At 52.2% G+C, this 25483-nt stretch overlaps 1 protein-coding gene across 1 annotated transcript in view; it reads right to left on the reverse strand.

Moving 5' to 3' along the window:
• Positions 1–25483, reverse strand: part of HYDIN (HYDIN axonemal central pair apparatus protein) — a 211862-nt gene that overhangs the window by 87371 nt on the left and 99008 nt on the right. Inside the window, exons 39-47 of the mRNA XM_075325454.1 lie at positions 20533–20676; positions 20273–20440; positions 20015–20188; positions 19335–19531; positions 16209–16325; positions 15939–16122; positions 4886–5027; positions 2318–2477; positions 23–646 (exon numbers count right to left, since the gene is read on the reverse strand). Of these exons, the coding sequence (XP_075181569.1) occupies positions 23–646; positions 2318–2477; positions 4886–5027; positions 15939–16122; positions 16209–16325; positions 19335–19531; positions 20015–20188; positions 20273–20440; positions 20533–20676 (1910 nt within the window). The remainder of the gene's footprint in view (positions 1–22; positions 647–2317; positions 2478–4885; positions 5028–15938; positions 16123–16208; positions 16326–19334; positions 19532–20014; positions 20189–20272; positions 20441–20532; positions 20677–25483) is intronic.

A 25483-nucleotide genomic window follows, 5' to 3' on the forward strand; every position in this document is an offset into this window, starting at 1 on the left:
CAGCAGACGGATGTCTACTCACGTCATCCACTGAGGGTAGGAAGCCGCTCTGCAGAACCGTCCTCTGGCTGGCATCAGGCTCCCCCGTCACGCGGAGCTCATAGTGTGGGACCCCCACACCGATCTTCAGCTCCTCCTCCAGGTTCTCCTCGCCTTTCTTCTCTGGGTCTACGTGGACCCCCACATCCTCCGCTGCAGCTCTCAGCTTCTCCTTCTCCACTCTTTCTTTCTCAGCCTTCTCTCGCTCCATTTTCTCCTGCCGTTCTCGATCTTTCCGGTACTTCTTACCGGAGGGTGCCTGCCGCTCTGGTGCCTGCCGTTCCGGTGCCTGCTCCTCTCCCTCATGTGGCCCATCTTCTGTAGTAGCAGGTGGTATTAGGACCCCCTGTACGCGGTCCCAGAATGTCAGGATGTGGAGGATTTCCTTCTGGGAGGACTCGTACACCTTGAACCTCTGCAGCAGCGGCTTGTCAGTCTCGCTCTCAGGGTCTCTGTCGTCCTGGACACTCACGTGCTGGAGAAAGTCCCGAGGTTTCTTCCTTCTCCCGTCATCACTCTCGTTCTGCACAGAGTCGGTGCGGTTCATGGAAAGTTTTCTCTCAGTTCCTGAGTCCAATCGTTGTTCTGTTTTCACAGTGAGAAGATTCTGACGAGAGAACAACGGGTGACTGTGTGGGTGCAGGAGTCAGAACACTCCGGAGGACAGCAGCGCCAGAGGCGAGGGCGGCAGCACGACGGGGCCAGAGACGAGGGCGGCGGCACGTCATGGCCAGAGGGGAGTACGGCGGCACGTCATGGCCAGAGGGGAGGACGGCGGCACGTCGGGGCCAGAGGGGAGGACGGCGGCACGTCGGGGCCAGAGGGGAGGACGGCGGCGCGTCGGGGCCAAAGGGGAGGACGGCGGCACGTCGGGGCCAGAGGGGAGGAAGGCGGCGCGTCGGGGCCAGAGGGGAGGACGGCGGCGCGTCGGGGCCAGAGGGGAGGACGGCGGCGCGTCGGGGCCAGAGGGGAGGACGGCGGCACTTGGGGCCAGAGGGGAGGACGGCGGCACGTCGGGGCCAGAGGGTAGGACGGCGGCACGTCGGGGCCAGAGGGTAGGACGGCGGCACGTCGGGGCCAGAGGGGAGGACAACGGCGTGTCGGGGCCAGAGGTGAGGACGGCGGCGCGTCGGGGACGGCGTGGTGTCTGGGACAGCAGTGGGGACGGCGTGGTGTCTGGGGCAGCGGTGGGGACGGCGTGGTGTCTGGGGCAGTGGTGGAGACGGCGTGTTGTTGGGGGCAGTGGTGGAGACGGCGTGTTGTCGGGGGCAACGGTGGGGACGGCGTGTTGTCGGGGGCAGCAGTGGGGACGGTTGTGCGTAGGGGGCAGCACTAGGGACGGCGGTGGGGACGGCGGTGCGTCGGGGGCAGCGGTGCATCGGGGGCAAAACTGGGGACAGCAGTGGGGACGGCGGTGCGTCGGGGGCAGCGGTGGGACGGCGTGGTGCTGGAGACGGCGTGGTGTTGGGGGCAGCGGTGGGGACGGCGTGGTGTTGGGGGCAGCGGTGGGGGCAGCGGTGGGACGGCGTGGTGTTGGGGACGGCGTGGTGTTGGGGGCAGCGGTGGGGATGGCGGTGTGTCGGGGGCAGTGGTGGGGACGGCAGTGCGTCGGAGGCAGCAGTGGGGACGGCGGTGCGTCGGACGCAGCAGTGGGGACGGCGGTGCGTCGGGGGCAGCGGTGGGGACGGCGGTGCGTCGAAGGCAGCGGTGGGGACAGCAGTGCGTTGGGGGCAGCGGTGGGGACGGCAGTGCGTCAGGGGCAGCGGTGGGGACGGCGGTGCGTCGGGGGCAGCGGTGGGGATGGCTGTCTCGGGGACAGCAGTGGGGATGGCTGTCTCGGGGGCAGCGGTGGGGACGGCAGTGCGTCGGGGGCAGCGGTGGGGACGGCAGTGCGTCGAGGGCAGCGGTGGGGATGGCTGTCTAGGGGGCAGCAGTGGGGATGGCGGTGCGTCGGGGGCAGCGGTGGGGACGGCGGTGCGTCGGGGGCAGCGGTGGGGACGGCGGTGCGTCGGGGGCAGCGGTGGGGATGGCTGTCTCGGGGACAGCAGTGGGGATGGCTGTGACGGGGGCAGCGGTGGGGACAGCAGTGCAGCGGAGGGGACGGCAGTGCGTCGGGGGCAGCGGTGGGGATGGCTGTCTAGGGGGCAGCAGTGGGGATGGCGGTGCGTCGGGGGCAGCGGTGGGGACGGCGGTGCGTCGGGGGCAGCGGTGGGGACGGCGGTGCGTCGGGGGCAGCGGTGGGGATGGCTGTCTCGGGGGCAGTATTTGGGGTGTGCACCTGTTTGTTTCCAGCCTGGCTTTTCTTCCCCTCTTTCTCAGAGTCGCGGCTCTTCCCTCTCTTGGATTTCCTCCTCAGCTCTTCCTCCTCTCGTTGCTTCGCCATTTCTTCTTGCAGCTTTCGCTCCTGCTCTTCTCGGATTTGTCTTTGCTCTTGTTCTCTGCAGCCCAAACAAAAGCAGATTCGCCCTCAGCCCCGGATGTTTATCTGCAGATTCGTCCTCAGCCCCGGATGTTTATCTGCAGATTCGTCCTCAACCCCGGATGTTTATGTGCAGATTCGCCCTCAGCCCCTGATGTTTATCTGCAGATTCGCCCTCAGCCTCCGATGTTTATCTGCAGATTCGCCCTCAGCCTCTGATGTTTATCTGCAGATTCGTCCTCAGCCCCGGATGTTTATCTGCAGATTCGTCCTCAACCCCGGATGTTTATGTGCAGATTCGCCCTCAGCCTCCGATGTTTATCTGCAGATTCGCCCTCAGCCTCTGATGTTTATCTGCAGATTCGTCCTCAGCCCCGGATGTTTATGTGTAGATTCGCCCTCAGCCCCGGATGTTTACGTGCAGATTCGCCCTCAGCCCCGGATGTTTATGTGCAGATTCGCCCTCAGCCTCTGATGTTTATGTGCAGATTTTCAGCCCCGGATGTTTATGTGCAGATTCGCCCTCAGCCCCTGATTTTTATCTGCAGATTCATCCTCAGCCCCGGATGTTTATGTGCAGATTCGCCCTCAGCCCCGGATGTTTATGTGCAGATTCGCCCTCAGCCCCGGATGTTTATCTGCAGATTCTCAGCCCCGGATGTTTATCTGCAGATTCTCAGCCCCGGATGTTTATCTGCAGATTCTCAGCCCCGGATGTTTATCTGCAGATTCTCAGCCCCGGATGTTTATCTGCAGATTCTCAGCCCCGGATGTTTATCTGCAGATTCTCAGCCCCGGATGTTTATCTGCAGATTCTCAGCCCCGGATGTTTATCTGCAGATTCTCAGCCCCGGATGTTTATCTGCAGATTCTCAGCCCCGGATGTTTATCTGCAGATTCTCAGCCCTGGATGTTTATCTGCAGATTCTCAGCCCCGGATGTTTATCTGCAGATTCGTCCTCAACCCCGGATGTTTATGTGCAGATTCGCCCTCAGCCCCGGATGTTTATCTGCAGATTCTCAGCCCCGGATGTTTATCTGCAGATTCTCAGCCCCGGATGTTTATCTGCAGATTCTCAGCCCCGGATGTTTATCTGCAGATTCTCAGCCCCGGATGTTTATCTGCAGATTCTCAGCCCTGGATGTTTATCTGCAGATTCTCAGCCCCGGATGTTTATCTGCAGATTCGTCCTCAACCCCGGATGTTTTTGTGCAGATTCGCCCTCAGCCCCGGATGTTTATGTGCAGATTCTCCCTCATCCTCTGATGTTTATCTGCAGATTCGCCCTCAGCCCCGGATGTTTATGTGCAGATTCGCCCACAGCCTCTGAAGTTTATCTGCAGATTCGTCCTCAGCCCCGGATGTTTATGTGTAGATTCGCCCTCAGCCCCGGATGTTTACGTGCAGATTCGCCCTCAGCCCCGGATGTTTATGTGCAGATTTGCCCTCAGCCCCGGATGTTTATGTGCAGATTCGCCCTCAGCCCCGGATGTTTATGTGCAGAATCGTCCTCAGCCCCGGATGTTTATGTGCAGATTCGCCCTCAGCCCCGGATGTTTATCTGCAGATTCACCCTCAGCCCAGGATGTTTATCTGCAGATTCGCCCTCAGCCTCTGATGTTTATGTGCAGATTCGCCCTCAGCCTCTGATGTTTATCTGCAGATTCTCAGCCCCGGATGTTTATCTGCAGATTCTCAGCCCTGGATGTTTATCTGCAGATTCTCAGCCCCGGATGTTTATCTGCAGATTCGTCCTCAACCCCGGATGTTTTTGTGCAGATTCGCCCTCAGCCCCGGATGTTTATGTGCAGATTCTCCCTCAGCCTCTGATGTTTATCTGCAGATTCGCCCTCAGCCCCGGATGTTTATGTGCAGATTCGCCCACAGCCTCTGAAGTTTATCTGCAGATTCGTCCTCAGCCCCGGATGTTTATGTGTAGATTCGCCCTCAGCCCCGGATGTTTACGTGCAGATTCGCCCTCAGCCCCGGATGTTTATGTGCAGATTCGCCCTCAGCCTCTGATGTTTATCTGCAGATTCGCCCTCAGCCCCGGATGTTTATGTGCAGAATCGTCCTCAGCCCCGGATGTTTATGTGCAGATTCGCCCTCAGCCCCGGATGTTTATCTGCAGATTCACCCTCAGCCCAGGATGTTTATCTGCAGATTCGCCCTCAGCCTCTGAGGTTTATGTGCAGATTCGCCCTCAGCCTCTGATGTTTATCTGCAGATTCGCCCTCAGCCCCGGATGTTTATGTGCAGATTCGCCCTCAGCCCCGGATGTTTATGTGCAGATTCGCCCTCAGCCCCGGATGTTTATGTGCAGATTCGCCCTCAGCCCCGGATGTTTATGTGCAGATTCGCCCTCAGCCCCGGATGTTTATCTGTAGATAGAGCGGCGTTAACAAGATTTCAGCGGGAGATCAGACCTTCTCTTACGCTCCTTCACGGCTCGGAGACGCAGTCCCTCAATTCGTGCTTTCTCGTCCGCTGGTAACTGATCGTACTGCTCCTCGTCCATCTCCTCCATGCTGGCCTTCTCCTGCGCCTGAAGCCAGAGCTGTGCCTGTTCTGTAAGAGAAGGAGAACACCAAAAATCCCATTTATCTGAAAATATAAATAACCTATAATTATAAAAATATTCTATCTTCTCCTGGGACAGCGCTGCAGATCTGCCCCTGTGATACAATGTGCAGTGTCAGTGTGCAGCTTGTGTACAATGTGCAGTGTCAGTGTGCAGCTTGTATACAATGTGCAGTGTCAGTGTGCAGCTTGTATACAATGTGCAGTGTCAGTGCGCAGCTTGTATACAATGTGCAGTGTCAGTGCGCAGCTTGTATACAATGTGCAGTGTCAGTGCGCAGCTTGTATACAATGTGCAGTGTCAGTGCGCAGCTTGTATACAATGTGCAGTGTCAGTGCGCAGCTTGTATACAATGTGCAGTCTCAGTGCGCAGCTTGTATACAATGTGCAGTCTCAGTGCGCAGCTTGTATACAATGTGCAGTCTCAGTGCGCAGCTTGTATACAATGTGCAGTGTCAGTGTGCAGCTTGTATACAATGTGCAGTGTCAGTGTGCAGCTTGTATACAATGTGCAGTGTCAGTGTGCAGCTTGTACACAATGTGCAGTGTCAGTGTGCAGCTTGTATACAATGTGCAGTGTCAGTGTGCAGCTTGTATACAATGTGCAGTGTCAGTGTGCAGCTTGTATACAATGTGCAGTGTCAGTGTGCAGCTTGTATACAATGTGCAGTGTCAGTGTGCAGCTTATATACAATGTACAGTGTCAGTGTGCAGCTTGCATACAATGTGCACTATGGGGAGATAAGGTATGCAACACCAGTGACTATGTAAGGGGAATACATGAAATAGCAGAAACTGCTGTGTGAATACTGACATGAAAAATCCAATAGCTATATGTAAGAGTGAAAATGTGAAAAATGTAATCTGCATTACTGCCATGAATATATGAATAAAGAGAAATTTAGCTACTGAATTGATCAATGCAATAGACCCCAACACTACGCCAAAGTATTTCTCTACGTTGGGGTCCCGAGCTTGTGTGTGTCCTCTCATGCAGTTACCGTGTATGGGAAGCTGAGACCCCGGCTATTATGCGTATAATATGGATTGGCAATAGGTGTGTATGGGGAGGGTTCACAAACGAAAAAACTACTAACAATAAGGAATAACGTTTGGAACACCATTCTAAGTCTGAACTGGGTGCAAAAACCTAAAAAAACATCACTATGGGGAGATAAGGTATGCACACCAGTGACTATGGGGAGATAAGGTATGCACACCAGTGACTATGGGGAGATAACGTATACACACCAGTGACTATGGGGAGATAAGGTATGCACACCAGTGACTATGGGGAGATAAGGTATGCACACCAGTGACTATGGGGAGATAAGGTATGCACACCAGTGACTATGGGGAGATAAGGTATGCACACCAGTGACTATGGGGAGATAAGGTATGCACACCAGTGACTATGGGGAGATAAGGTATACACACCAGTGACTATGGGGAGATAAGGTATACACACCAGTGACTATGGGGAGATAAGGTATACACACCAGTGACTATGGGGAGATAAGGTATGCACACCAGTGACTATGGGGAGAGAAGGTATGCACACCAGTGACTATGGGGAGATAAGGTATGCACACCAGTGACTATGGGGAGATAAGGTATACACACCAGTGACTATGGGGAGATAAGGTATGCACACCAGTGACTATGGGGAGATAAGGTATGCACACCAGTGACTATGGGGAGATAAGGTATGCACACCAGTGACCATGTAAGGGGAATACATGAAATTTTAGGTTTTTTAGGTTTTTGCACCCAGTTCAGACATAGAATGGTGTTCCAAACGTTATTCCTTATTGTTAGTAGTTTTTTCGTTTGTGAACCCTCCCCACACACACCTATTGCCAATCCACATCGTATAAATAGCCTGGGTCTCAGCTTCCCATACACGGTAACTGCACGAGAGGACACACACAAGCTCGGGACCCCAACGTAGAGAAATACTTTGGCGTAGTGTTGGGGTCTATTGCATTGATCAATTCAGTAGCTAAATTTCTCTTGATTCATATGTTCATGGCAGTAATGCAGATTCCATTTTTCACATTTTATTCTTACATATAGCTATTGGATTTTTCATGTCAGTATTCACACAGCAGTTTCTGCTATTCCATGTATTCCCCTTACATAGTCACTGGTGTGCATACCTTATCTCCCCATAGTCACTGGTGTGCATACCTTATCTCCCCATAGTCACTGGTGTGCATACCTTATCTCCCCATAGTCACTGGTGTGCATACCTTATCTCCCCATAGTCACTGGTGTGCATACCTTATCTCCCCATAGTCACTGGTGTGCATACCTTATCTCCCCATAGTCACTGGTGTGCATACCTTATCTCCCCATAGTCACTGGTGTGCATACCTTATCTCCCCATAGTCACTGGTGTGCATACCTTATCTCCCCATAGTCACTGGTGCACATACCTTATCTCCCCATAGTCACTGGTGTGCATACCTTATCTCCCCATAGTCACTGGTGTGCATACCTTATCTCCCCATAGTCACTGGTGTGTATACCTTATCTCCCCATAGTCACTGGTGTGCATACCTTATCTCCCCATAGTCACTGGTGTGCATACCTTATCTCCCCATAGTCACTGGTGTGCATACCTTATCTCCCCATAGTCACTGGTGTGCATACCTTATCTCCCCATAGTCACTGGTGTGTATACCTTCTCTCCCCATAGTCACTGGTGTGCATACCTTATCTCCCCATAGTCACTGGTGTGCATACCTTCTCTCCCCATAGTCACTGGTGTGTATACCTTCTCTCCCCATAGTCACTGGTGTGCATACCTTATCTCCCCATAGTCACTGGTGTGTATACCTTCTCTCCCCATAGTCACTGGTGTGTATACCTTCTCTCCCCATAGTCACTGGTGTGCATACCTTCTCTCCCCATAGTCACTGGTGTGTATACCTTCTCTCCCCATAGTCACTGGTGTGCATACCTTATCTCCCCATAGTCACTGGTGTGCATACCTTATCTCCCCATAGTCACTGGTGTGTATACCTTATCTCCCCATAGTAACTGGTGTGCATACCTTATCTCCCCATAGTCACTGGTGTGTATACCTTATCCCCCCATAGTCACTGGTGTGCATACCTTATCTCCCCATAGTCACTGGTGTGTATACCTTCTCTCCCCATAGTCACTGGTGTGCATACCTTATCTCCCCATAGTCACTGGTGTGCATACCTTATCTCCCCATAGTCACTGGTGTGCATACCTTATCTCCCCATAGTCACTGGTGTGTATACCTTATCTCCCCATAGTCACTGGTGTGCATACCTTATCTCCCCATAGTCACTGGTGCGCATACCTTATCTCCCCATAGTCACTGGTGCGCATACCTTATCTCCCCATAGTCACTGGTGCGCATACCTTATCTCCCCATAGTCACTGGTGTGCATACCTTATCTCCCCATAGTCACTGGTGTGCATACCTTATCTCCCCATAGTCACTGGTGTGTATACCTTATCTCCCCATAGTCACTGGTGTGCATACCTTATCTCCCCATAGTCACTGGTGTGCATACCTTATCTCCCCATAGTCACTGGTGTGCATACCTTATCTCCCCATAGTCACTGGTGTGTATACCTTCTCTCCCCATAGTCACTGGTGTGCATACCTTATCTCCCCATAGTCACTGGTGTGCATACCTTATCTCCCCATAGTCACTGGTGTGTATACCTTCTCTCCCCATAGTCACTGGTGTGTATACCTTATCTCCCCATAGTCACTGGTGTGTATACCTTCTCTCCCCATAGTCACTGGTGTGCATACCTTATCTCCCCATAGTCACTGGTGTGTATACCTTATCTCCCCATAGTCACTGGTGTGTATACCTTATCTCCCCATAGTCACTGGTGTGCATACCTTATCTCCCCATAGTCACTGGTGTGCATACCTTATCTCCCCATAGTCACTGGTGTGCATACCTTATCTCCCCATAGTCACTGGTGTGCATACCTTATCTCCCCATAGTCACTGGTGTGCATACCTTATCTCCCCATAGTCACTGGTGTGTATACCTTCTCTCCCCATAGTCACTGGTGTGTATACCTTATCTCCCCATAGTCACTGGTGTGCATACCTTATCTCCCCATAGTCACTGGTGTGTATACCTTATCTCCCCATAGACACTGGTGTGCATACCTTATCTCCCCATAGTCACTGGTGTGTATACCTTCTCTCCCCATAGTCACTGGTGTGTATACCTTATCTCCCCATAGTCACTGGTGTGTATACCTTATCTCCCCATAGTCACTGGTGTGCATACCTTCTCTCCCCATAGTCACTGGTGTGTATACCTTATCTCCCCATAGTCACTGGTGTGCATACCTTATCTCCCCATAGTCACTGGTGTGCATACCTTATCTCCCCATAGTCACTGGTGTGTATACCTTCTCTCCCCATAGTCACTGGTGTGTATACCTTATCTCCCCATAGTCACTGGTGTGCATACCTTATCTCCCCATAGTCACTGGTGTGCATACCTTATCTCCCCATAGTCACTGGTGTGCATACCTTATCTCCCCATAGTCACTGGTGTGTATACCTTATCTCCCCATAGTCACTGGTGTGCATACCTTATCTCCCCATAGTCACTGGTGTGCATACCTTATCTCCCCATAGTCACTGGTGTGTATACCTTATCTCCCCATAGTCACTGGTGTGCATACCTTATCTCCCCATAGTCACTGGTGTGTATACCTTCTCTCCCCATAGTCACTGGTGTGTATACCTTATCTCCCCATAGTCACTGGTGTGCATACCTTATCTCCCCATAGTCACTGGTGTGCATACCTTATCTCCCCATAGTCACTGGTGTGCATACCTTATCTCCCCATAGTCACTGGTGTGCATACCTTATCTCCCCATAGTCACTGGTGTGCATACCTTATCTCCCCATAGTCACTGGTGTGTATACCTTCTCTCCCCATAGTCACTGGTGTGCATACCTTATCTCCCCATAGTCACTGGTGTGCATACCTTATCTCCCCATAGTCACTGGTGTGTATACCTTATCTCCCCATAGTCACTGGTGTGTATACCTTATCTCCCCATAGTCACTGGTGCGCATACCTTATCTCCCCATAGTCACTGGTGTGCATACCTTATCTCCCCATAGTCACTGGTGTGCATACCTTATCTCCCCATAGTCACTGGTGTGCATACCTTATCTCCCCATAGTCACTGGTGTGCATACCTTCTCTCCCCATAGTCACTGGTGTGCATACCTTATCTCCCCATAGTCACTGGTGTGTATACCTTATCTCCCCATAGTCACTGGTGTGCATACCTTCTCTCCCCATAGTCACTGGTGTGCATACCTTATCTCCCCATAGTCACTGGTGTGCATACCTTCTCTCCCCATAGTCACTGGTGTGTATACCTTATCTCCCCATAGTCACTGGTGCGCATACCTTATCTCCCCATAGTCACTGGTGTGTATACCTTCTCTCCCCATAGTCACTGGTGTGTATACCTTATCTCCCCATAGTCACTGGTGTGTATACCTTCTCTCCCCATAGTCACTGGTGTGTATACCTTATCTCCCCATAGTCACTGGTGTGTATACCTTCTCTCCCCATAGTCACTGGTGTGCATACCTTATCCCCCCATAGTCACTGGTGTGCATACCTTATTTCCCCATAGTCACTGGTGTGCATACCTTATCTCCCCATAGTCACTGGTGTGTATACCTTATCTCCCCATAGTCACTGGTGCGCATACCTTATCTCCCCATAGTCACTGGTGCGCATACCTTATCTCCCCATAGTCACTGGTGTGCATACCTTATCTCCCCATAGTCACTGGTGTGCATACCTTATCTCCCCATAGTCACTGGTGTGCATACCTTCTCTCCCCATAGTCACTGGTGTGTATACCTTATCTCCCCATAGTCACTGGTGCGCATACCTTATCTCCCCATAGTCACTGGTGTGTATACCTTATCTCCCCATAGTCACTGGTGCGCATACCTTATCTCCCCATAGTCACTGGTGTGTATACCTTATCTCCCCATAGTCACTGGTGTGCATACCTTATCTCCCCATAGTCACTGGTGCGCATACCTTCTCTCCCCATAGTCACTGGTGTGTATACCTTCTCTCCCCATAGTCACTGGTGTGCATACCTTATCCCCCCAAAGTCACTGGTGTGCATACCTTCTCTCCCCATAGTCACTGGTGTGTATACCTTATCTCCCCATAGTCACTGGTGTGCATACCTTATCCCCCCATAGTCACTGGTGTGCATACCTTATCTCCCCATAGTCACTGGTGCGCATACCTTATCTCCCCATAGTCACTGGTGTGTATACCTTATCTCCCCATAGTCACTGGTGCGCATACCTTATCTCCCCATAGTCACTGGTGTGCATACCTTATCTCCCCATAGTCACTGGTGCGCATACCTTATCTCCCCATAGTCACTGGTGCGCATACCTTATCTCCCCATAGTCACTGGTGTGCATACCTTATCCCCCCATAGTCACTGGTGTGCATACCTTCTCTCCCCATAGTCACTGGTGCGCATACCTTATCTCCCCATAGTCACTGGTGTGCATACCTTATCTCCCCATAGTCACTGGTGCGCATACCTTATCTCCCCATAGTCACTGGTGCGCATACCTTATCTCCCCATAGTCACTGGTGTGCATACCTTATCTCCCCATAGTCACTGGTGTGCATACCTTCTCTCCCCATAGTCACTGGTGCGTATACCTTATCTCCCCATAGTCACTGGTGTGCATACCTTATCTCCCCATAGTCACTGGTGTGCATACCTTATCTCCCCATAGTCACTGGTGTGCATACCTTCTCTCCCCATAGTCACTGGTGTGCATACCTTCTCTCCCCATAGTCACTGGTGTGCATACCTTATCTCCCCATAGTCACTGGTGTGCATACTTTATCTCCCCATAGTCACTGGTGTGCATACCTTATCTCCCCATAGTCACTGGTGTGTATACCTTATCTCCCCATAGTCACTGGTGTGGGTACCTTATCTCCCCATAGTCACTGGTGTGCATACCTTATCTCCCCATAGTCACTGGTGTGCATACCTTATCTCCCCATAGTCACTGGTGTGCATACCTTCTCTCCCCATAGTCACTGGTGTGCATACCTTCTCTCCCCATAGTCACTGGTGTGCATACCTTATCTCCCCATAGTCACTGGTGTGCATACCTTATCTCCCCATAGTCACTGGTGTGTATACCTTATCTCCCCATAGTCACTGGTGTGTATACCTTATCTCCCCATAGTCACTGGTGTGTATACCTTCTCTCCCCATAGTCACTGGTGTGTATACCTTCTCTCCCCATAGTCACTGGTGTGTATACCTTATCTCCCCATAGTCACTGGTGTGCATACCTTATCTCCCCATAGTCACTGGTGTGTATACCTTATCTCCCCATAGTCACTGGTGTGCATACCTTCTCTCCCCATAGTCACTGGTGTGTATACCTTATCTCCCCATAGTCACTGGTGCGCATACCTTATCTCCCCATAGTCACTGGTGTGTATACCTTCTCTCCCCATAGTCACTGGTGTGTATACCTTATCTCCCCATAGTCACTGGTGTGTATACCTTATCTCCCCATAGTCACTGGTGTGCATACCTTATCTCCCCATAGTCACTGGTGTGTATACCTTCTCTCCCCATAGTCACTGGTGTGCATACCTTATCTCCCCATAGTCACTGGTGTGTATACCTTATCTCCCCATAGTCACTGGTGTGTATACCTTATCTCCCCATAGTCACTGGTGTGCATACCTTATCTCCCCATAGTCACTGGTGTGTATACCTTATCTCCCCATAGTCACTGGTGTGTATACCTTATCTCCCCATAGTCACTGGTGTGTATACCTTATCTCCCCATAGTCACTGGTGTGTATACCTTCTCTCCCCATAGTCACTGGTGTGCATACCTTATCTCCCCATAGTCACTGGTGTGTATACCTTATCTCCCCATAGTCACTGGTGTGCATACCTTATCTCCCCATAGTCACTGGTGTGTATACCTTATCTCCCCATAGTCACTGGTGTGTATACCTTCTCTCCCCATAGTCACTGGTGTGCATACCTTATCTCCCCATAGTCACTGGTGTGTATACCTTATCTCCCCATAGTCACTGGTGTGCATACCTTATCTCCCCATAGTCACTGGTGTGCATACCTTATCTCCCCATAGTCACTGGTGTGCATACCTTATCTCCCCATAGTCACTGGTGTGCATACCTTATCTCCCCATAGTCACTGGTGTGCATACCTTATCTCCCCATAGTCACTGGTGTGTATACCTTATCTCCCCATAGTCACTGGTGTGTATACCTTATCTCCCCATAGTCACTGGTGTGCATACCTTATCTCCCCATAGTCACTGGTGTGCACACCTTATCTCCCCATAGTCACTGGTGTGCATACCTTATCTCCCCATAGTCACTGGTGTGCATACCTTATCTCCCCATAGTCACTGGTGTGCATACCTTATCTCCCCATAGTCACTGGTGTGTATACCTTATCTCCCCATAGTCACTGGTGTGTATACCTTATCTCCCCATAGTCACTGGTGTGCATACCTTATCTCCCCATAGTCACTGGTGTGCATACCTTATCTCCCCATAGTCACTGGTGTGCATACCTTCTCTCCCCATAGTCACTGGTGTGCATACCTTCTCTCCCCATAGTCACTGGTGTGCATACCTTATCTCCCCATAGTCACTGGTGTGCATACCTTATCTCCCCATAGTCACTGGTGTGCATACCTTATCTCCCCATAGTCACTGGTGTGTATACCTTATCTCCCCATAGTCACTGGTGTGCATACCTTCTCTCCCCATAGTCACTGGTGTGCATACCTTCTCTCCCCATAGTCACTGGTGTGCATACCTTATCTCCCCATAGTCACTGGTGTGCATACCTTATCTCCCCATAGTCACTGGTGTGTATACCTTATCTCCCCATAGTCACTGGTGTGCATACCTTCTCTCCCCATAGTCACTGGTGTGCATACCTTATCTCCCCATAGTCACTGGTGTGCATACCTTCTCTCCCCATAGTCACTGGTGTGCATACCTTATCTCCCCATAGTCACTGGTGTGCATACCTTATCTCCCCATAGTCACTGGTGTGTATACCTTATCTCCCCATAGTCACTGGTGTGCATACCTTCTCTCCCCATAGTCACTGGTGTGTATACCTTATCTCCCCATAGTCACTGGTGTGCATACCTTATCTCCCCATAGTCACTGGTGTGCATACCTTATCTCCCCATAGTCACTGGTGTGCATACCTTATCTCCCCATAGTCACTGGTGTGCATACCTTATCTCCCCATAGTCACTGGTGTGCATACCTTATCTCCCCATAGTCACTGGTGTGTATACCTTATCTCCCCATAGTCACTGGTGTGTATACCTTATCTCCCCATAGTCACTGGTGTGCATACCTTATCTCCCCATAGTCACTGGTGTGCATACCTTATCTCCCCATAGTCACTGGTGTGCATACCTTCTCTCCCCATAGTCACTGGTGTGTATACCTTATCTCCCCATAGTCACTGGTGTGCATACCTTATCTCCCCATAGTCACTGGTGTGCATACCTTATCTCCCCATAGTCACTGGTGTGTATACCTTCTCTCCCCATAGTCACTGGTGTGTATACCTTATCTCCCCATAGTCACTGGTGTGCATACCTTCTCTCCCCATAGTCACTGGTGTGCATACCTTATCTCCCCATAGTCACTGGTGTGCATACCTTATCTCCCCATAGTCACTGGTGTGTATACCTTCTCTCCCCATAGTCACTGGTGTGCATACCTTATCTCCCCATAGTCACTGGTGTGCATACCTTCTCTCCCCATAGTCACTGGTGTGTATACCTTATCTCCCCATAGTCACTGGTGTGCATACCTTCTCTCCCCATAGTCACTGGTGTGCATACCTTATCTCCCCATAGTCACTGGTGTGCATACCTTATCTCCCCATAGTCACTGGTGTGCATACCTTATCTCCCCATAGTCACTGGTGTGCATACCTTCTCTCCCCATAGTCACTGGTGTGCATACCTTATCTCCCCATAGTCACTGGTGTGCATACCTTATCTCCCCATAGTCACTGGTGTGCATACCTTATCTCCCCATAGTCACTGGTGTGCATACCTTATCTCCCCATAGTCACTGGTGTGTATACCTTATCTCCCCATAGTCACTGGTGTGTATACCTTATCTCCCCATAGTCACTGGTGTGCATACCTTATCTCCCCATAGTCACTGGTGTGCATACCTTATCTCCCCATAGTCACTGGTGTGCATACTTTATCTCCCCATAGTCACTGGTGTGCATACCTTATCTCCCCATAGTCACTGGTGTGCATACCTTATCTCCCCATAGTCACTGGTCTGCATACCTTATCTCCCCATAGTCACTGGTGTGCATACCTTATCTCCCCATAGTCACTGGTGTGCATACCTTATCTCCCCATAGTCACTGGTGTGCATACCTTCTCTCCCCATAGTCACTGGTGTGCATACCTTATCTCCCCATAGTCACTGGTGTGCATACCTTATCTCCCCATAGTCACTGGTCTGCATACCTTATCTCCCCATAGTCACTGGTGTGCATACTTTATCTCCCCATAGTCACTGGTGTGCATACCTTATCTCCCCATAGTGATGTTTTTTAGGTTTTTGCACCCAGTTCAGACTTAGAATGGTGTTCCAAACGTTATTCCTTATTGCATACAATGTGCAGTCCCCGATGTATATAACACGGTGGTCCCCGATATATATAACACAGCGGTCCCCAGTATATAACACGGTGGCACCTGGTATATATAACACGCCGGCCCCCGGTATATGGTCGTCATTACCGTCCTGCTGCTGCCGGGCGGCCTCTCGCGCCTTCATGGTGGCGTGGTCTTGCCACAGATTGATCAGGTAGAGATGCTGGCGATTGTTCAGAGCCTTCAGCACAATGTGCAGCGCAGAGGACGGGCTGCGAGCAAACAAGGTGTCCAGACCGTCCAACACAACGCCACCAAAACAGTCACTCAGCTGTGAGAAAAGAGAAGGGGCAGAAGGTATTGGGGTGACACAGGGCGGCTGCACCCCCGGAATAACGCAGACATGGAGGCCCATACCTGGAGCCGCTCACACAGGATCTCCAGCAGCAGGTCCTCGGGGAGCGCACAGCTCAGCAGATCACTGCCCACACTCAGGCGGCACGGCACCGGACCGGGGAGCGGAGAACCGCCCGACTGCAGAAGAGAGAAGCGGGGTCACTGCGGAGCGCACACCGGGTCTGTGCCTCTCTGCACGCTCTATCAGAGCCATCAGGGGGCATTGTCAGATCTCCCGACAAGGAGAAGCCAGAGGGGTACAGTCATATGAATAAGTTTGTGCACCCCTATTAATGTTACCCTTTTTTCTTTATAGCAATTTGGGTTTTTGCTATTTCAGTGTCATATATCTAATAACTGATGGACTGAGGAATATTTCTGGATTGAAATGAGGTTTATTGTAGTAACAGAAAATGTGCAATCCGCATTTAAACAAAATTTGACCGGTGCAAAAGTATGGGCACCCTTATCAATTTCTTGATTTGAACACTCCTAACTACGTTTTACTGACTTACTAAAGCAGTAAATTGGTTTTGTAACCTCATTGAGCTTTGACCTTCATAGGCAGGTGTATCCAATCATGAGAAAAGGTATTTAAGGTGGCCACTTGCAAGTTGTTCTCCTATTTGAATCTCCTATGAAGAGTGGCCTCATGGGCTCCTCAAAACAACTCTCAAATGATCTGAAAACAAAGATTATTCAACATAGTTGTTCAGGGGAAGGTACAAAAAGTTGTCTCAGAGATTTAACCTGTCAGTTTCCACTGTGAGGAACATAGTAAGGAAATGGAAGAACACAGGTACAGTTCTTGTTAAGCCCAGAAGTGGCAGACCAAGAAAAATATCAGAAAGCCAGAGAAGAAGAATGGTGAGAATAGTCAAGGACAATCCACAGACCACCTCCAAAGACCTGCAGCATCATCTTGCTGCAGATAGTGTCAATGTGCATCGGTCAACAATACAGCGCACGTTGCACAAGGGGAAGCTGTATGGGAGAGTGATGCGAAAGAAGCCGTTTCTGCAAGCACGCCACAAACAGAGTCGCCTGAGGTAAAGCACATGTGGACAAGCCAGTTTTGGAAGAAGGTCCTGTGGACTGATGAAACAAAGATTGAGTTGTTTGGTCATACAAAAAGGCGTTATGCATGGAGCCAAAAAACACGGCATTCCAAGAAAAGCACTCGCTACCCACAGTAACATTTGGTGGAGGTTCCATCATGCTTTGGGGCTGTGTGGCCAATGCCGGCACCGGGAATCTTGTTAAAGTTAAGGGTCGCATGGATTCAACTCAGTATCAGCAGATTCTTCACAATAATGTGCAAGAATCAGTGACGAAGTTGAAGTTACGCAGGGGATGGATATTTCAGCAAGAAAATGACCCAAAACACCGCTCCAAATCTACTCAGGCATTCATGCAGAGGAACAATTACAATGTTCTGGAATGGCCATCCCAGTCCCCAGACCTGAATATCATTGAACATCTGTGGGATGATGGGAAGCGGCTGTCCATGCTCGAGACCATCAAACTTACCTGAACTGGAATTGTTTTGTAAACAGGAATGGTCAAATATACCTTCATCCAGGATCCAGGAACTCATTAACAGCTACAGGAAGCCACTAGAGGCTGGGATTTCTGCAAAAGGAGGAGCTACAGAATATTAATGTCACTTTTATGTTGAGGTGCCCATACTTATGCACCAGGGCTGTGGAGTCGGTAAGCCAAACCTTCGACTCCGACTCCGACTCCTCAAATTCTCTTGCACCGACTCCGACTCCGGCTCCGACTCCGACTCCGGCTCCGACTCCGACTCCGGCTCCGGCTCCGACTCCTACATATATTGCTTATAGTTAGGTGAAAAATTTATTGTAGTACATGAATATGTGTATGTGAACATCAGACATTTAATAATTTTTATGATACAATAATCAAGATATTTGGATAGAACATAAAATATATTTATTGGATACAACTTTAGAACACAAAAAACTGTAATAAATTGTAAATATGTAATACACTATGTAATATACAGTAGATTACATATATATCTTGTGTGTGTGTATATACACTGTATATATATATATATATTATATATATTACATATTTACAATTTATTAGTTTTTTTGTGTTCTAAAGTTGTATTCCAATAAATATTTTATGTTCTATCCAAATATCTTGATTATTGTATCATAAAAACAATTAAATGTCTGATGTTCACATTGTACTACAATAAATTTTTCACTTAAATATAAAAAAATTTGTTTAAAAGAACAGAGAGTCCTCAGTGGTTGATACTACTGGTATCAACCACTGAGGACTCTCTGTTCTTTTAAACAATTTTTTTATCTCTACTGGCTAACACGGTACAAAGATATATTTCACTTAAATATAAGCATTATACTAAATGTTGTTATTTAGTAAAATATTCAGCACATTCTGCATTGCACTCCTGTCCCCAATTTATTATATATTTTAGGAGTCGGTGCATTTTATACCGACTCCGACTCCGACTCCACCAAAATGAGCTCCGACTCCGACTCCGACTCCGACTCCACGACTCCGACTCCGACTCCACAGCCCTGTTATGCACCGGTCAAATTTAGTTTAAATGCGGATTGCACATTTTCTGTTAGTGCAATAAACCTCATTTCAATCCAGAAATATTCCTCAGTCCATCAGTTATTAGATATATGACACTGAAATAGCAAAAACCCAAATTGTTATAAAGAAAAAAGGGTAACATTAATAGGGGTGCACAAACTTTTTCATATGACTGTACATCTAGGATATGCGGCATTACACACACGTCGTGGCCGAGGATTGCCCACCTACCTGTGACGCCCGCTGTATGACGGGGGGTGGGTAGCCGGGCATTGCCCACCTACCTGTGATGCTCGCTGTATGATGGGGGGTGAGTAGCCGGGCATTGCCCACCTACCTGTGACATCCGCTGTAGGACGGGTGAGGGGCAGCCGGGCATTGCCCACCTACCTGTGACGCTGGCTGTAGGACGGGTGAGGGGCAGCCGGGAATTGCCCACCTACCTGTGACATCCGTTGTAGGACGGGTGAGGGGCAGCCGGGCATTGCCCACCTACCTGTGACGCTGGCTGTAGGACGGGTGAGGGGCAGCCGGGCATTGCCCACCTACCTGTGACGCTGGTTGCTCTGACAAATGCTGCTTCGCTCCTGAGATTTGGTGAGACTCCAGTTTGCCCTTTCCTCGATTTCCCCGGGAGGTGACAGAGTGAGGGGCGACTCTGGGCTCCGGTGCCCCCTCTGCCGTGTGTTTGGCCAATGCTTCCACGCTCAATGTAGTCTGTCCGCTGGGAGAATCACCCATGGAAGCTGCAGGGCACAAGATCCCACGTCACCTCTTCAGACGACACAAGCAGTGACCCCCATCTCCGCAGCCCAGCAGGGGCCGGTGGGACGTGCCCCTCATCTCCGCAGCACAGCAGGGGCCGGTGGGACGTGCCCCCATCTCCGCAGCCCAGCAGGGGCCGGTGGGACGTGCCCCCATCTCTGCAGCCCAGCAGGGGCCGGTGGGACATACCCCCCATCTCCGCAGCCCAGCAGGGGCCGGTGGGACGTGCCCCCATCTCCACAGCCCAGCAGGGGCCAGTGGGACGTGCCCCCATCTCTGCAGCCCAGCAGGGGCCAGTGGGACGTGCCCCCATCTCCACAGCCCAGCAGGGGCCGGTGGGACGTGCCCCCATCTCCACAGCCCAGCAGGGGCCAGTGGGACGTGCCCCCATCTCTGCAGCCCAGCAGGGGCCGGTGGGACATACCCCCCATCTCCGCAGCCCAGCAGGGGCCGGTGGGACGTACCTGCCTCCTCGGACTCCCGCAGGGCCTGGGCTGCCGCAGCCTTGGCACAGAGTTGCCGTGCTTTCAGGCCGGCAGAATGGTTCTCATCAGAGATGGCTTCCAGGACCACCGAGTTAATGGAGAGGCAGACCACATTGTAATGCTGGGCCAGGGCCACTGCCGCCGAGCTCTTGCCTAAAAGCACAGAAAAGGTAGAAAGGTCGGAGGTAGTGGATGGCCCTGGAGCTCAGGGAAGACTGCGGCCCCTTCCCAGCTCACCGGTGAGGGGGGCTCCATGTACAATGATCGCTATGCCACGCCGGTTCCTTGCTGCTTGGCCTTCAATGCTGGTGTCAATGCCCATGTAGCGGGCGATAGCGGAGGACACAGGGTTACGCTCCAGGTCGCCCACGCATTTGCTGCCATCATTTCTGCAGACATTTTCACCTGCACAAAGATACAATCTGATCACAGTGCTGCTCCCACCCTCCTGTCCTCGAGCCCCCCATCACCGGGACCTCTCCAGGCTATGGCCTCACCCGGCCCCGTGTCCTCCTCCGCTTCTCTGGTAGAGGAGCCGCCCTCTGCTCCGCTGGTGCTGGCCGGGAAGCGCTGCGCTGGTGGAAGCTCTGCTCTGTCATCCTGATCAGACGCTGGCTCCACATCTGCCCCAAACACCGCACCTAAAATCAAGAGCAGGCGGAAAGAATGGAGCAACGACCTCCACCCCGAACAACAGCACAGCCCGAACCGGCCCCCAAAGACATAGCGGGGGGTGCACTGCTCCATCCCCAGGAGACACAGCGGGGGGGTGCACTGCTCCATCCCCAGGAGACACAGCGGAGTGTGCACTGCTCCATCCCCAGGAGACACAGCGGGGGGTGCACTGCTCCATCCCCAGGAGACACAGCGGGGGGGTGCACTGCTCCATCCCCAGGAGACACAGCGGGGGGTGCACTGCTCCATCCCCAGGAGACACAGCGGGGGGGTGCACTGCTCCATCCCCAGGAGACACAGCGGGGGGTGCACTGCTCCATCCCCGGGAGACACAGCGGGGGGTGCACTGCTCCATCCCCGGGAGACACAGCGGGGGGTGCACTGCTCCATCCCCGGGAGACATAGTGGGGGGTGCACTGCTCCATCCCCGGGAGACACAGCGGGGGGTACACTGCTCCATCCCCAGGAGACACAGCGGGGGGTGCACTGCTCCATCCCCGGGAGACACAGCGGGGGGGGTGCACTGCTCCATCCCCGGGAGACACAGCGGGGGGTGCACTGCTCCATCCCCAGGAGACACAGCGGGGGGTGCACTGCTCCATCCCCGGGAGACACAGCAGGGGGTGCACTGATCCATACTCAGGAGACACAGCGGGGGGGTGCACTGCTCCATCCCCGGGAGACACAGCGGGGGTGCACTGCTCCATCCCCAGGAGACATAGCGGGGGGTGCACTGCTCCATCCCCAGGAGACACAGCGGGGGGTGCACTGCTCCATCTCCAGGAGACACAGCAGGGGGTGCACTGCTCCATCCCCAGGAGACACAGCGGGGGGTGCACTGCTCCATCCCCGGGAGACACAGCGGGGGGTGCACTGCTCCATCCCCAGGAGACACAGCGGGGGGTGCACTGCTCCATCCCCAGGAGACACAGCGGGGGGTGAACTGCTCCATCTCCAGGAGACACAGCGGGGGGTGCACTGCTCCATCCCCAGGAGACACAGCGGGGGGTGCACTGCTCCATCCCCAGGAGACACAGCGGGGGGTGCATTGCTCCATCCCCGGGAGACACAGCGGGGGGTGCACTGCTCCATCCCCAGGAGACACAGCGGGGGGTGCACTGCTCCATCCCCAGGAGACATAGCGGGGGGTGCACTGCTCCATCCCCGGGAGACACAGCGGGGGGTGCACTGCTCCATCCCTAGGAGACACAGCGGGGGATACACTGCACCATCCCCGGGAGACACAGCGGGGGTGCACTGCTCCATCCCCAGGAGACACAGCGGGGGGTGCACTGCTCCATCCTCGGGAGACACAGCGGGGGGTGCACTGCTCCATCCCCAGGAGACACAGCGGGGGGTGCACTGCTCCATCCCCAGGAGACACAGCGGGGGGTGCACTGCTCCATCCCCAGGAGACACAGCGGAGTGTGCACTGCTCCATCCCCAGGAGACACAGCGGGGGGGGTGCACTACTCCATCCCCGGGAGACACAGCGGGGGGGTGCACTGCTCCATCCCCAGGAGACACAGCGGGGGGTGCACTGCTCTATCCCCAGGAGACACAGCAGGGGGGTACACTGCTCCATCCCCGAGAGACACAGCGGGGGGTGCACTGCTCCATCCCCAGGAGATACAGCGGGGGGTGCACTGCTCCATCCCCAGGAGACACAGCAGGGGGTGCACTGCTCTATCCCCAGGAGACACAGCAGGGGGTGCACTGCTCCATCCCCAGGAGACACAGCGGGGGGTGCACTGCTCCATCTGCTCCATCCCGTGGTCTGTGTGCGTGCCTCTGGATAAGTGCCTCACAAGTGGCAGAAATGTCCCAGAAGTGACCAGAAGGTAATATGTAACTCTTTCTAACCAAGTTTGCCACTGTCAGAATTTATTTGTTAAATCCCATACTTACCACATTACTCCCACCATGTTCACCTATGCCCTCACAGTTTTTGCCCCTTTCCTCCTTACTCTCCTTCGATATCCCCACACCCCAGCACCCCCTAAACAAATATTCATCTCCCCTTCCCTCCTGCTTTCTCATCTGTCCTCATCTGCTGACCTACTCCTGAACCTCAGATCGCTCCTAATATCCCGCAGACCAGGCCGTTCACTCTCCTTCTCCCACCTGCTCTCCCTTTCTCTACTGCTTCTCACTGCTGGTGACATAGCCCCCAATCCTGGCCCCCCACAGATGGGACACCCCTCTTTATCACCCACCCACCACTCTCCACATACTAGTAACTACCGCAATCTATCCAACATAAAAACCATTCCCCTCTCACCCACTCTGCTGCCCCCTCTCTCTGGAGCGCTGTGGAATGCCCGTTCAGTGTGTAATAAACTGCACGTCATTCATGATCTCTTTACCTCCAGCAATCTATCCTTTCTGGGCATCACCGAAACATGGCCGACACCCTCCTCGCCCTGGCAATAGACAAGGTGGAGGAGTGTGCCTCCTTCTTTCTAACAACTGCAGCTTCACCCCAATCCCACCTCTACCCTCCCTTGTCCTACCTTCCTTTGAAGTGCACTCTGTCCACATCTATTCTCCTTCCAACCTCCAAGTGGCCGTCATATACAGACCCCTGGGCCCTACCACTTTCTTTATCGACCACTTCTCTGCCTGGCTTCTACACTTTCTCTCTGCTGACATTCCCACCATCATTATGGGTGACTTCAACATCCCCACTGACACCCGCCAATCAGCTGCTTCCAAACTCCTGTCCCTCGCTTCGTCTTTTGGCTTAATTCAGTGGTCCACCTCTGCCCCCCATAAAGATGGACACACATTAGACCTTATCTTCACCCGCCTCTGTCCCCTTTCTAACCTCACAACTTCCCCCCTCCCCCTATCTGACCACCATCTTCTGACCTTTTCAGCCCTGTCCTCTTCACCTGCCCCTCCTGCCCAGCACGTATCACACCCTCGCAGAAACCTCGCACACGTCAACATACACACCCTCTCTGACTCTATCCTCCCACTGTCCTCCATATCGTCCCTCCACGACACAGACAGTGCCACCACTTTCTACTACACCACTCTCACATCAGCTATTGATTCAGTTGCTCCTCTTGTGCATGGCAGAGTGAGACGAATCAATAGACAGCCCTGGCACAACAGCCTCACTAAAAAACTTCGGCAAGTGTCTAGGGCTGCAGAGCGGCGCTGGAAGAAAACGCACTCCCAGGAAGACTTCACCACATTCAAAAATACAATTCACACATTTCGCTTGGCCCTTACCTCGGCTAAACACGATTACTTCAGAAACCTCATATCCTCTCTAACACACAACCCCAAACAGTTATTCAACACTTTCAACTCCCTCCTTCGCCCACTACTGCCCCCTCCAACCTCCCTCATTTCTGCAGAAGAAGAAGACTTTGCCACTTATTTCCAAGAAAAAAATCGACCTAATAAGGCAAGTCTTTTCTGCTCAGCCACCACAACCCCTTCATATAACAGACCACTGCTCCTCTCCCATAAACTTCCTCCCCACCATCACCGAAGGAGAGCTTGCACATCTTCTCTTAAAAGCGTACCTCACCACCTGCGCACTTGACCCCATCCCATCCCACCTCCTCCCCAACCTCACCACCATCCTTATTCCAGCCTTAACCCATCTCTTCAACCTGTCTTTAACGACTGGTACCTTCCCCTCTGCCTTTAAACATGCAACAGTCACACCTATCCTAAAGAAACATTCCCTCGACCCAACCTCTGCTGCCAGCTATCGCCCCGTATCACTACTCCCACTTGCCTCAAAACTCCTGAAACAGCATGTCCATGCTGAACTTTCCTCCCACCTCTCCTCTAACTCTCACTTTGACAACCTACAGTCCGGCTTCCGTCCACATCCTTCTACCGAAACTGCCCTGACTAAAATCACAAATGACTTACTGCCAAAGCTAACAAGCACTTCTCCAGACTCCTACTTCTAGACCTGTCCTCAGCCTTCGATACCGTTGACCACTCCCTCCTACTACAGATCCTCTCTTCCCTTGGTGTCAGAGATCTCGCCCTCTCTTGGATCTCTTCATACCTTTCAAATCGCACTTTCAGTGTCTCCCACTCCCACACAACCTCTTCATCCCGGCCTCTCTCTGTTGGCGTCCCTCAAGGCTCTGTCCTGGGACCATTACTCTTTTCCATCTACACATTTGGCCTGGGATATCTCATAAAGTCCAATGGCTTCCAGTACCACCTATATGCCGATGACACTCAGATCTACCTCTCTGGCCCAGATGCCACATCTCTGCTGTCCAGACTCCCAAAGTGTCTATCTGCTATATCCTCCTTTTTCTCCTCTCGCTTCCTAAAGCTCAATGTGGCCAAAACTGAACTAATATTCTTTCCTCCATCTCCCCTACACTCTCCACCTGATCTATCTATTACAATAAATAACATCACGATCTCCCCAGCACCCAAAGTTCGCTGCCTCGGAGTGACCATTGACTCTGCCTTGTCCTTCATACCACACATCCAATCCCTCACCACCTCCTGCCGTCTTCAACTCAAAAATATTTCCAGAATCCGTCCCTTCCTCAATTCTCAATCTACAAAAATGCTAGTGCATGCTCTCATAATCTCCCGCCTCGACTACTGCAACATCCTCCTCTGTGGTCTCCCTGCTAACACGCTCGCCCCTCTCCAGTCCATCCTTAACTCTGCTCCCCGACTGATCCACCTCTCTCCTCACTACCACCCCGCTTCTCCCCTCTGCATGTCCCTCCACTGGCTCCCAATCTTCCATCGTATCCAATTCAAACTACTAAC

The sequence above is a fragment of the Anomaloglossus baeobatrachus genome, chromosome 10 (genome assembly GCF_048569485.1).
Source record: "Anomaloglossus baeobatrachus isolate aAnoBae1 chromosome 10, aAnoBae1.hap1, whole genome shotgun sequence".
NCBI classification, from domain to species: domain Eukaryota; kingdom Metazoa; phylum Chordata; class Amphibia; order Anura; family Aromobatidae; genus Anomaloglossus; species Anomaloglossus baeobatrachus.